The sequence below is a fragment of the Gavia stellata genome, chromosome 1 (assembly GCF_030936135.1).
Source record: "Gavia stellata isolate bGavSte3 chromosome 1, bGavSte3.hap2, whole genome shotgun sequence".
NCBI classification, from domain to species: Eukaryota; Metazoa; Chordata; class Aves; order Gaviiformes; family Gaviidae; genus Gavia; species Gavia stellata.
The window spans coordinates 30,710,986-30,724,785 of record NC_082594.1 but is presented as its reverse complement, the minus strand read 5'-3'; the positions used below and the strand labels follow the sequence as shown (position 1 = coordinate 30,724,785).

The following is a 13,800-nucleotide window of genomic DNA, read 5'->3' as shown; positions in this document are numbered from 1 at the left end:
CCTGTATCCCTCCTTTGCAGCACTCCAGTCATGGGAGCCATCCCACCACACCTCCATGATCCCAGTAAGATTGTAGCCCTGCAACTGCAGTCTGATCTCTAACTCATCACATTTATTCCCCATTCTGAGCGTGTTAGTGTACAGACACTTCAGAGAGGCAACCCAGCATGTTGACTTCCTAGAAAGGATTTGGGAATTTCTCCATAATGGTGCCTTGTAGGCACTTCCTTGCTTATATGCAAGTGCTGGAAGTGACCCTGCCTAAGCCCTGTTTTGTTGATTTTGTGATCCCTTCCCATCACACCACCCCATGCCCTTTGCTCAGTGAACCTGCCCATCACTCCCTCACTCTATCCCTCTTCTGTCTTTCTTGGTTTAAAGCTCTCCTAATAAGGTCAGCCATCCTACTGGCAAAAATAACTTTGCCCCACTTAATGAGGTGGATCCCACCCCTCTCAAGCAGATGCTGACCTGCAAAAAGGGTCCCATGGTCATAGAACCCAAAACCCTGTTGCCAACATCAGTTCTGCAGCTAATTATTGACTTGTTCTGTTAGTGCCCTCCTCCTCACTCCCTTTCCCCTCACCAGCAGGATTGAGACCACCACCTGGCCCCCCATGCCCATGACTACCACCCGCAGAACTCTGTAGTCACTTTTGATACTGTCGAGGTTTCCTGTGGCAGTATCATTTGCGGCCACATGGAGTAACAGCAGGGGGCTGTGGCCAGAGGGACGGACAAGCTGCAGTAGTTCCTCCACAACATCCCAGATCCTGGCCCCCAGAAGGCAGTAAACCGCTCTAGGTGATTGGTTGGGTTGACAGATGGGTGGCTGTGTCCCCTGCAGCAGGGAGTCACCCATTACCATGACTCACCATTTATGTCTGGTAAGTCTTGCATGGTTTAGGGTTAGGTGGACCAGGTTCTTCGCTTGCAGACACATCCAGCTCCACTTCAACTTTGAAGGCAATGAACCTATTTTGCAGTTGTAAGACCTTAAGTGGGGCAGAAACCTTCCTCTTGGTGCCAGAAGTCACCAGCTTCCATCCTTCCCCTTCTCCAGAGGTTTTGCTTACCTTGATAGTGCGAGGTAGACACTGCCTGCTTCCCTGTTGCAGATGGGGCATGAGGCTCTTCAAACTGTTAAGTCTCAGAGAAGATCCTATCTCCCTTTCATCTTCTCTGATGTGGTGCAGCCTGCTCACTTCCTCCTGTAACTCCTTCATTTGGCAGGACAGCTTCTCCAAGACAGCACACCTCCTGAAGGACAGAGGGCCATCTCTCCTGGCCTCAGAGAGAGGTCCCAGACACTCCCTGCAACCTGGGACTTGGAGGGCTGCATCAGCCATCTGAAGCTCAGTCTCCGTGGAAGCTGTATTGGGGTTGCATGGCAACATGTTGGTAGCAGGAGGGCTACAGGGGTGGCTTCTGTGAGAAGCTGCTAGAAGCTTCCCCCATGTCCGACAGAGCCAATGCCAGTCGACTCCGAGACAGACCCGCCACTGGCCAAGGCTGAGCCCATCAGCAACAGTGGTAGCGCCTCTGGGATAACATATTTCAGAAGGGGGAAAAACTGTGCAGAACAATAGCCTGAAGAGGGGAGTGAGAATACGTGAGAGAAACAGCTCTGCAGACCCCAAGGTCAGTGAAGAAGGAGGCGGAGGAGGTGCTCCAGGCACCAGAACAGAGATTCCCCTGCAGCCCCTGGTGAAGACCATGGTGAGGCAGGCTGTGCCCCTGCAGCCCATGGAGGTCCACGGTGGAGCAGACATCTACCCGCAGCCCGTGGAGGACCCCACACCAGAGCAGGTGGATGCGCCTGAAGGAGGCTGTGACCCCATGGAGACCCCGCGCTGGAGCGGGCTCCTGGCAGGACCTGTGAACCCATGGAGGGAGGAGCCCACGCTGGACAGGTTTGCTGGCAGGACTTGTGACCCCATGGAGGACTCACGCTGGAGCAGTCCTTTCCTGAAGGACTGCACCCTGTGGAAGGGAACCACGCTGGAGCAGTTCGTGAAGAACTGCAGCCCATGGGAAGGACTGACAATGGAGAAGTTCATGGAGGACTGTCTCCCATGGGAGGGACCCCACGCTGGAGCAGGGGAAGAGTGTGAGGAGTCCTCTCCCCGAGGAGGAAAGAGCGGCAGAGACAACGTGTGATGAACTGACCACAGCCCCATTCCCAGTCCCCCTGCGCCGCTGCGGGGGAGAAGGAAGTAGAGAATGTGGGAGTGAAGTTGAGCCCGGAAAGAAGGGAGGGGTGCAGGGAAGGTGTTTTAAGGTTTGTTTTTATTTCTCACTATCCTACTCTGATTTGATTTGCAATAAATTAAATTAATTTCCCCATGTTGAGTCTGTTTTGCCCATGACAGTAATTGGTGAGGGATCTCCCTGTCCTCATCTCGACCCACAAGCCTTTTCTTGTATTTTCTCTCCCCTGCCCAGCTGAGGAAGGGGAGTTACAGAGCGGCTTTGGTGGGCACCTGGCATTCAGCCTGGGTCAACCCACCACAGAAGCCTCTGCCCTAGCAGGGACAGCTGATGCCATGTCTACTGGGTAAACTGCTCGAAACATCTACTGGGGAAACTGAAATGAAACATATGACTATTTCGTTTAACTTAGATTATATATCTGACTACAGCAAAACAGAGCAGTTTTCAAGGGGAGACGACAACTGCACTCTAATCTCCCGAGCTTTTATACCATAATGCTGACAAGGGCATCATTCCTTTCAGGTTGAAAAGTTCTACCCAACACTGTCATGTGATAGCAAGGCTAAAAGGAAGGAAAAACACGGGCCACTCAGAATGAAGAGACAGATGCAGAAAATCATAAGGTGAAAGGCTTTGAGAAAGCTGTTTGTATTTGAAAATTTCAGAATCAGATAATTTCTAAAAATATTTAAATAAAATAATTCATTTATGCAAATGCATTAACCCAGGAAGAGCCAAAACCAAAAAACAAACATCCAGTATGAAGATTTTCTTTACAATAAAAATTCTTCTAGGAAGTATATTAAATATGACAAGAGGGGAAAAAAAGCATCTCACAATTTATATTCAAGGGCATCACATTTTAGAACAATGTCTTAGCCATTAATCATTTATAAATGATTCACAAAGAAATTAAATACGCTATTCCATAAAAGAATAATCTAATTTACAGTTTAGATGTAAGGCTTCACCATAACATCTCACACCCTTCACCTGGCTCTTTGCATATCCAAGTTGAGTGATCTGTACTTACTCTCCTACCAGAGTCACACAGCATGGTGGTCCTCAAAAACACAGGTAGTGTTCAGGTTTCCTTTTTAAGGTTCAACAAAAAAGTATTACTAGAAAGTATCCTATTACTTGTCACAATAAAAGCAAATTAAAAGCTAGGAGAAATAGATAAGTTATATTTTCCAGTCTAATATTAAGGGAATGGATTAAATTACACCTTGCAAAAAAAAGTATCTAGCTGCTAGTTATGCCATCATATTATTAGTCATTGTGCACAACTGGGACACCGCAACTCCAAATCACAGACTAGAAACACAGCGCTTCCTTTAAACAAAGTACATAACTTCTGTGTGAAAAAAGTTGGGAACAAAATAATGAAAACTATCCATCTCCATAGCTATCATATGCATAAGAACTATTTGCTTTACAGAGCTCCATTTTATTCAATATATACTGAATGTAATACTGATGTCAGTAATACCCCTTAGTCTCCTTATGCATCAAGGACAAATCAGAGAAAAATTCTGCCCCAAAACACTCATTTTCAACCACGAAACATTGCCAGAAATCTCGTATTTGCAACACAGTTACCTGGTGTTGCAGTCAACATATTAATTCTGCAGACAACAGTCACAAGTACTTACTAAAAATACAGATATGTTTCCTAAAAGTAAAGTGAAGCTTTACTTAAGATGAAAAAGCTTTTGTAACAGTGCAGGGTGCAAATTCTCAGTATGAAGACATTCAGAATATTTGCTGCTCAAAGAGGATCTTTTCAAACCCTGGTGGAGGTGTATGATAAAATTCACTGAACTGACAATCCAGAATGGCACTGTCATCAACTGCAGAAGAGAACCAAACAGAAGGAATTAGAGGAGGAACACTTACAGTTTGATCCTCTATTACACCATCTTACTAGATTATATACTATGTTCAAACCATGAAGAATATTCTCCAATAAATCCATTACACATATAAAATACAATTAAAAGAAATCTCTTCAACAAATTTGCTAAAGACCTACACACATACCCAAGGAGAGCAAATCATCTCTCTCTTCTGCTGTTTACTTCAGTCAGTAATGGTCCTTGGCGAAGTCGATGAGAATGCTACCTCTGACTTCACTGGGAGTGTTAGCAGGGCTTCAGGCAATTCCCTCCAAATTTTCTACTCTATTTCTTCGGAAATCTACAGATTAAGAACACTACCAGATACATATTGCAGGGCTGTCACCTCCTCAGCTGCCTATTTTTCTGTCCACTTCCTAATTCTGTTGAGTGTCAGCTGCCTGCAATGACTTTTCTGGAGGTTTACAAGGTTTCAGATGTCTGCAATGGTTGGTGTCAGACCATCTGTTTTAGTATGTGATCCAAAGAGAGCTTCTCTGACTGCTTCTTTAAGTTGGAAGTTAGTGGTTTTTTAAAATATCTCTCCTACGTTTGGACCCCCTGCATAATCTGAGACACAAGTGTTACTACCTTCAATGTGGAATATAAAGAAGAAACTGATGAGGATTTTCAGAACAAAGCTTTCATGTAGTGCATTAGCAAACTGAAATACCCAACCAGTCAGAGAAGCAAGATCTCTTTCAAAGGCAACTTCTTCTAAGACGAACCCGGTACACTAGCAACATTAGATCAAAACAGAAAAGCTTCATCTCTATATTTTGGTTTGGAATTTAGGTTTCTCAGAGCCAAGGTAGGAATTTTTCCCTCCTAGGTTCAGTTAAAATTCCTATTAGTATATTCATACCGTTCTGTAGTACTTATACAGTGTTTGCATCTCACTTCTGCAAAAGTGCCTGAGGTACAGCTGCTGTAGGGAACAACCTTTAAGTCCATTTTTCTCTTTTACATTCTCAAGCTTGACACCATGTTTGCCTGCTCTATCATATTTCTTTTAAAAAGATATCTATAGTTCTAGTCTGAATTATGGATAGGGTAAATGCTTAAGAAACCTCTCTTCTCTATGGTCAAATCCCTTCATGTGACTAGAAGAAGTTCATATTAAATTACAGACATTTATAGTTAAAAGTTTATACCAAGTAAGTACAGTGCAAAAGAAATTTGCAGGCTTCAATTTTTATAGCTATATGTAGGAGACATAATTATGATGAAATTATGCCCACTTGTGGAAGATGATAATAAGAGCCTGGCAATAAAAGGTCACTGCATTCCCCAGGCACGGAACTTCTTGAGTCAAAGAAAAAGATAATTACAGTAGGCTAACATGCCACCAAATGTTTTCTGAAAGCAACCTGCATTCTCCACGCTACGTAACACCATTTCCAAAACATAGGGAAGATGCAACAATCAGTTATCACGTAGCAACTCTCTTCCTGCTGCTCATGAAGCTTTTTGGACCAGAAGATCCTGCAGTGCTGCAGGGCAGCTACTGTTCGTCACAGCATTTTAGCAGCGCCATCATGTGGCTTAAGAACACATCACAAAATGACCATGTAAAACAATTTCCACTCTAATAGCTTGGAAAAATATAATTTGTCAGCTACGTTTATAGACTTCAAAGACTCTACAACACATCAAGAGTATTTTCTTCCTGTTCATAAAATTCAGTATTACAAATGTATCAAGATACAAATGGGAAGACGCCAACAGTTCATTAGGAACCAACCATGAAATGAAAAAATTATCCCTATCACATAGCTAATGGCATCTCAAGAGCAAAATGATTTTGGAAGAGGCTACTACTTCGATGAAGCTCACACAGGTATGAAGATAAACTGGAGATGGCTGTAGGTGTAATACAGGGAATCCAATGAGCAGTTATCATTTTCTCTAAGTTACAAGCCAACCCAGAGCGTAGCGTTGATTATGCACTGAGCTAGGGGAAGGCTGCCTTTCAGATGAGATGTTAAACAGAATTCTGACTACTTGGGAACTACAAAACCACCGCGAAGTTCTGGAAGAGTAAATTGCTAACACATGTCTTGGCCAAATTCCAGCTTCCATAATTCATAAATTCTTTCTTAAACTGCCTATGCAGGGATTAACTGGATATGGTATTTGTTTCTTGTTCAAAACTGCTGTGTTGTATTGATGGTTGCTGGCAAAACAGCTACGACAATTCACTCACCAACTGTTGGATTTCAAAACTGGGCATCAATTTGATATAGCAGCAAAGAACTGTACCACTACACAGCAAGCAGCTGTACTAGTACTACATTAATGTTATTACTTCCATAAGAAAATACAAACAGCAATTCGGTATCTATTCGCATTTAACACTGAATGCATTTTTGAAGTATGTGAAATTAATACGCAAAAATACCAAGCTTCAGAGATAAATCAGATTAGCCCACAAGTCTACATTAGCTGGAATTTGTTGTTTTTCTTTTTTTCATCTGCTCCACAGTTTTTTTTTTTACCTGGCAATTTTTAGACTGAGTGCAGTAACACCCCAGCTTGTTGTATGTGGACACTGTAAGTAGTCAGCAAGCGATGCTTTTTTCCCTAGCTATTAAGCAGCATTAAAAATGGAGGTGAAAATAGATTTTCGTATTTTCCTAGGTTTGTGTTTTCATGCAATTTACTGTTGTAGTTGCCAAAAATAAATGATTGATGTGTGTTCCATTTAAGTGAGAAGAAGAATACACAGCTCACAAGACAGACTTGGTACAAAAATATTGTCCATACTGTGAAGCAGTTTGAAAATCTCTGACTTACCATAGACCACTGGATAGACAGTCCCTCGGATTCCTGAAGCTGGACAATGCATGTTCTTCCCATTTAAATATACATTTAATTCTACATGGTCATATGTAATGCCCTACAAAGTACAGAAAATTAACAAAAAAGCATCAACAAGTTTATACACATAAGAATGCTACTTCATTTAGCTTTCTTAGCCACAGGCAAATTTTAACACCATTATGCAAATCACAGCATCCTAGAAAACCTCACTTGAAATATTCCTGCAAAGGACTGGAAGCTAAAAAATTACCAGTAAAACATTTGTATTTTCAAATGCTCAGGATTCCTTAATGCTCATTCAATTTGGATGCAGCACAGTACTGCACACCACATCTTACTAAGGACAGTTTACAAAACAAATTTCCAAACTATTCCTCACCATGTTAAAGAAACACAAAATTTTCAATTATTTTGAATATTAAGCTGTTTGCTGTCTTCTTGTTTGTATCTCCTCATGGAAATAACTTTAATAAATGGAAACCTCTTTCAGCTCATCTACTCCGCCAGCAGCAACAGACCATGGTTTCACACACAACACTACAAATATGCTGACTACAGAGCAGAAAGCAAACACTAACAAGGTAATAAATTACTTATTTGTTAGCTAAATGATTTTTCTCACTGTTTTGGTATGGCTGAGTGTGACAATTTGTGTTGTCATTCAATACTTCAGAAATCTATTTTCATGACAGAACAAAATAAACTGAAATTTATGAAAACTGGGGAGTTTGCAAAGTAACACATCAGCTACTTTTTTGTGATTAGTTGAAGCTGTTCAGACTACATAGGTTGACCAAACCCTGAAACAGTATGCAATCATCCAAAAAAACCAGTTGCAGAAGGGTATTAAAAGAATAATACAGTATCTGAGGGTAAAGGGTGGAGGAGTCAACCTTAGTTGTTTGGGGCTTCTAAAGATGAAAATTCTAACCATTGCTATATAGAAGCAAGGTTACCCAGCAAGAAAAAGTAGTAGTTATAAATGGCCTAAACTTCATTGCATTGCTCCCATGTATTTTTGAAAATAAATCTCTAACAGGACATTGAGAAAATGACAGCAGTAAAACACAACCCTTTGAACAAAGTCACTTACAGATGTTTTGAGAAACCTCAAATAGTAAGGTACAAAAAAAAAATCTTAAGATTCTCTATGTACTCTCATTCTTAATCATCTTCCCAGTGAGCACTACCCCCTCCCCATTTAATATCTCTCCTTCCCTACAAAAGTTCAGCTAAAAATACAATTCATCTACCACCCAGGGCCTATCTCTGCTCAGCTCTGTCCTTCTAATCGTTAACCAGTTAGCTATGGGATCTTGAGTTCAGCTGGGTGGGCAAGGTGCATAGCTATATGTAATGCATTCCAGCACATTACTTGTTCAGGAAGGTCCCATCTCAAACAATGCAGGATCCTTGTGATAAGAGTTAGCCGTCAGGCAGACTGCAACAGAGCATTAGATGCTACTTTTCAAACACTGGTAAAGTCTGTCCCTCATTCAGAAACATATCAATGCTGAGAATGAAGTCCACTGATATCCAGGCTGCTTCCATTCACATACAACAGGAGTTTGTATCAGCATTTTCCAAGCTGGGAGATGCAAGCTGAACAATTTGACTGACACAGTCAGTCTGACCACAGAGCTGTAAATAAGAGGAATCTGGGAACAGCTGGGGAAAATAAAGAAGCCTTAAGAAACTCACCACCACATCGCCCTCCTGAGGAAGGTTGTTTGCTGGTAGTCTGTTTTTCTCCTCATTGTTATAGTAGAGAGCTCCGTCATTTCTCATCACTAGGCTGTGGACATCTCGACCAAGTGGAATTTGATTCAAGTTTGCTTTCTGGGTTGCAACTCCAATACCCCAAATCCCTAAAACGTGACATTAACATGGTAAGAAAAAAAAACCCAATGAAGGCTATATGACTGAAGCAGGACAGCATAAAGAACGTGTTTTTAACTAGTGCCATAGAGGTACTACCAGTAAGTATCTCTTGGAAATACCAGGACTATTGAGAGTTAGCCCTGCAGGCAGCTAAGCACCACGCAGCCACTCACTCACTTCCCCCTCACAGCCCCCAGTGGGACGAAGGAAAAGGAAAGGAAGAGTAAAACCAAGAAAACTTGTGGGCAAAGATAAAAATTGTTTAATAAGTGAAGTAGAAGTGGAAGAAAGAAAGAAAACAAAACAAAGCGATGCAAAAGCAATCACTCACCACCTCCCCACGGGTAGACCAATGCCAATCCAATTTCCAAGCAAAAGATGGTTGACCTCCCTAAATCACCTCCTCTCCCTTTTGTTGCTGAGCATGACATTATGTGGCATGGAATATCTCTTTGGTTAGTTCAGGTCATCTGCCTGGTTGTGTCCCCTCCCAACCTCTTGCACATCCCCAATCTTATTCACTGAGGGGGCAGAGTGAGAAACAGAGAAGGCCTTAATGCTGTGCAAACACTGCTCAGCAATAGCTAAAACATTACTGTGTTATCAGTATTGTTTTGGTCACAAATCTAAAACACAGCACCATAGGAGCTGCTATGAAGAAAATTAACTCCATCCCAGCCAGACCCAGTACAAGCAGTCACAAGAGACTGAACATAAACAGCATCTATCCTGAAAAAGAAGGATCCAGAGAATTGTAACCACTTAGCTTAACTTTTATTCCCAGAAAAATATTGGAAACAAACTCTGAGAATGTAGGAAGATGTAAAAAATGAATCCAACTAGCATGCATTTGTGAACAACACATCTTTTTTCAGATGGTTAGACTAGCCTTAGGGAAGAAGAACTTGTACATACAATAGATCTTGATTTGGTAATGTTTTTGAACCTCATAAAACATTGAAATAGTCAAATTATGAAAACATGGCCTAGACAGTTACAGCAATATGAATGCACAACTGGTTAGAAAACTGTATTCCAGGACTGCTCATCAGTAGCACCCTGTCAAATCAAAAAAGATGACTCAAGTGGGGTTTGAGGTTTTGCATTGAATGCCCAAGGTCAGATACCATTCCGTATTCACATCAACGTCTTGGATAACATGACGATGTGCTTATTAAACATGCTGTCAATACCAACCTGACAGGACTGCAAGCTCTTCAGAGGCCCCTCAAGTTTTAAATGATCCTGACAAATTGGTTAAGAGGTCTGAAATAAGGCAAATGCATTTGCTTTTTCTGAATTACAAAAACCAGAAGGTAAGTAGGAATAGTAAGTGGCATAAATACAATAGTGGCTTGGCAATCAGTTCATTGAATGTAGTTTGGGAGTTATCACAGACCACATGCTGAGCGTGAGTCTGTGCCCTACTGTTGTGAAAAACCTCTGGATGTATGGCATGCATAAAGCAGACATACTGTATGTGCAGCAGATGAAGGATGCCTACTGCTGCCTGCGGCTGGAGCAGAGCATCCATTTTAAGCATCCTACCTCAAGACAAACTAGGTCAATTAGAGATATTCTAGAAGAAACAACAAAACCAAATAAAATTGTAAAAACATCACCTATAAGGAGACAATGAAAAAAAAACTGGGTCTGTTTAATCTACAGAAGACTAGAATGAGGCTAAAATATAAGAGAATTGTTTTCAAAAGACAAAATCGCAGAACAATTTATTCTAATACTTACATGCCCAGAATGAAAAGGACAACAGTGTAAACAAGATTCAGATTAGACCTCAGAAAACTTTCCAATCGTCAGGGTGACCCCACAGATGATCCCTAATAGATTGCGCAGGGACACTTCTGGGAATCAAAGTTTTAAGTTAAGTGATCTACAATTCTCCTGCCTTGGGGCACAGGAATAGATTAGACACAACTCATAGGGACCAGGAGAGTACATTTCCTGTGTTTCTCAAATATAAGAACATGGATACTGTATCTGTGCGAATAATGACCATATATGAACAACAGCTGCAGTGGATTCTTCCCCCAACAGAAAGGATACTAAAATTGCCAAGACTGATCTGGGGTTTACATGTAGTTTAAAACTAAACAACTGGTTTGACTGCAAGGTGTTTTGGACAGATTTGTGTTCACGCTGCCAGCACTCCAATCCAACTGAATGCAAACAACCCTTACCCAAAAAGTGCTGGGTTCAAGCTCAAGCTGGAATCGTAAGGCCTGTCTCTGGAGTAACACTTCCCTTCTTCTTCCCTCCCCCTACACACTTAAGGAAAGAACAGCTTCATTTTCACAATGTCTGTTGTTTCTAAAAATACAGGCTGACTTTTAATGCTAGAATACAGGCAAGCCTGGAGTGCACTCTGTACTAGTGAAGCTGACTGTATTAGTAAATGCATAATGCTTCCAAATTTCATTCACTTTCAGCTGCCTTGCTTTAGATCAGTGCAAAACAAATAATGAAGCAGGGTGCTGAAAGGCTCTTCTTGATAAGGCAGTGCCGGAATAAGTACTGCACATTTGATTTGAAGAGCAAAGTGTAGCACAAGGACTGCTCCCCTTGCTTGGGCAAACACAGTGCATGTTAAAAGCAAATGAAGGTAGACGAATAACTACAAATATTGCTGGATAAACTGCACTATTAAAAAAAACCAACCTCATAACTACCATGTTTTATGTGGCCATAAGCATTTTTTTTGTTTATTTACCATTGCTTATTTACCAAAAAACATTTCTAAAATACACTAACTGAAGAACATGCATATAACAGCATACAAAACAATATGGTGTTTTAGTATTTGCACTCCTTTAGTAACATACTTACCATTCTCTTTAATATTTCAGAGTCACAATTAAAAAAAAAAGGATATTTCCTTTTATGCAATGACAACTTATAAAACTCTCCAATGTTCACAAGTTCAAGGATGCAATTAGAAAGATGCATGTGCTTGGTATTTAAGATATGACCACCAGCAGGCAATCTGACATACCTTCCAAGTTTTAAGTTGTACATTTTTGCTGACTAACCTGTGGACTGGATTTTAAACTCAAAATAGCTCTTGTTCTGATGCAAAGGTGCATTGGCTAAGCAGCCTCCCGTGCCACATATTCTTCTGCCATTTTTAACAATGACGACATCTGTTCCTGCAAGAAGGAAAAAACCCACAAAACTTCAAAACATTTTTAGAAGTCTGGAAGCAGCCTTTGAAAGACCTAAACTTTGAGAACAGTTTTTGTTCTTTCTGTCCCAAGTAAAAGCTTCATTAGTCTGTGAGAACTATGATGATGGGCCACGCTTTGCAGTAAGAAAAGAAAGGCTGTTTACAGGCTAGGTCATCTTTCAATTAGGGTTTATTCAAAATCTACACGCTGCTCTAATTTCGCCTCTTGGGTTTTACAGCACCATGCTGATTACAACCTTTGCTCAGCCACACCAGATGCATAACTTACAATTTAGCCAGAAAGGGTTCACTGTGAGACCAAAGCCCTGTACCCTGTCTCTATACACTTGAGAAAAAAATTCTGCAAACAGAAGGAAAGGCAAATCAGGTAGAAATGTTTGATGGAATTGCAAGGTGTTTAATTATTCTCTGAAAAAAATCCTTTTATTAGAAACATGCCTGCCAATACAGAGAGAAAAAATCCTCTATGAAGTTTTCCTTCTCCAGTGGAAGGCTTCATCTTTAGGTACTGTTGTCATGGTCAAGAACACGGGAGACAGTCAAGGTCCACTGATAAGACTGAGTAAAAACAGGCTAATAATTGCACTTGAGCATTGAACACTGGATCGGCCACATCGCCTTCCTCTGAGCTCTTTCCCTGGCTTTGCTGCAGCTGACCCAGATCACTTCTCTCTTCAACAAAGCCCAGGCACGGTTGTGTGGATAACTCACCCTAAGGATGATGCTCAAAAGAGCGCTATGGACAAGACTCCGTATGGCTTGGCTCCTTTTACCTCTTCATTGCTGTAACTCGCCCCCTCTGCTCTGAGCCACCATCCCTTGCCTAACCTGACCAAGATCTTCACCCCCCCACCAGGCAGCCTTCCTCCCTCAGACATCTCCTCTGAGACTGAGGCACATCCCCACATATTCATTCTGCTGATGAGCTTCAACTGAATTTAGACCAAGGTGAGATTTTTTTTTTCCTGAAAACTGCCAAATCCTTCTAAAGGAGTAGCCAAAAAGCACTCGTCACAATGCGCTTCACTGAGAAGAGAGAGAATAAACTTTAAGAGCAGGCGCACATTCCCCCCCAGGCCGGTACGGTTACACCGTATTGAAACAACCCGACACCCACACCAGCTCCGCGTTCAAGCTTCCCGCCACCAGCGTCTCGGGGACACGCAGCCCCGGCCACCCGCCCCCTTCACGGGTTACCCCCTGCCGCGCCCCGGGCGCCGGGCCTGCACACTGCCCGCCGGGGAGGCGTCCGCACCGCCGCCGCCCCTCAGCCGCCGCCCGCCGTCCCTCCCCGGCCCCGGCCCGTCACGGGCGGCTCGCGGCGCGGGGAGGGGAGACCCGGGCCCGCCCCGCTTACCCATGCGCTGCGTGTCGAGATGCACCGCCGGCATCTCCTTCAGCGGGATGTGGCCGGCGCCGCCATCCCTGCACCAGGAGAAGCAGCAGAACACGGAGGCGGCCATGACTGGCCGGACGCCGCAGCACCGCGCAAGCGCAACGGCGGCCAGCGGGGCAGGCAGGGAGGGTGGTTGGGTGCAGCGCCCCCTGGCGGGCGGGAGGTGGCGCCGCGCGGCGGAGGGGGCGGGCGTCCTTTTCCCGCTCTCTGCCCGCCCCGGCGCGACATGGCGGGAGGCGGCGGGACATGGCGGGCGGCTCGGCCCGGGCGGCTCGGGAGCTCGAGTACGGTCTAAAAAAATCCCGTTAAAACCCCATCTTTCCTCAGGAAGTGAAAATTTAAATTAAAACGAGTGCAGCCGGAAACCTGCTCCTCCTCCTCCACAG

At 43.1% G+C, this 13,800-nt stretch overlaps 1 protein-coding gene across 2 annotated transcripts; it reads right to left on the bottom strand.

The window, feature by feature from the left end:
• Positions 1–2,943: 2,943 nt before the first annotated feature.
• On the bottom strand, positions 2,944–13,481 carry SPRYD7 (SPRY domain containing 7). Of its 2 annotated transcripts, XM_059821398.1 has the most exons (5): positions 13,376–13,481; positions 11,864–11,980; positions 8,637–8,803; positions 6,909–7,011; positions 2,944–4,067 (listed from the first exon to the last, which is right to left on the bottom strand). In XM_059821398.1, the coding sequence occupies exons 1-5, from the start codon at positions 13,479–13,481 to the stop codon at positions 3,970–3,972; spliced, it is 591 nt and encodes a 196-aa protein (XP_059677381.1). In that variant the 3' UTR covers positions 2,944–3,969. The 2 variants fall into 2 exon arrangements, with proteins under 2 accessions (XP_059677381.1, XP_059677388.1); XM_059821405.1 differs by lacking the exon at positions 11,864–11,980.
• Positions 13,482–13,800: the final 319 nt, after the last annotated feature.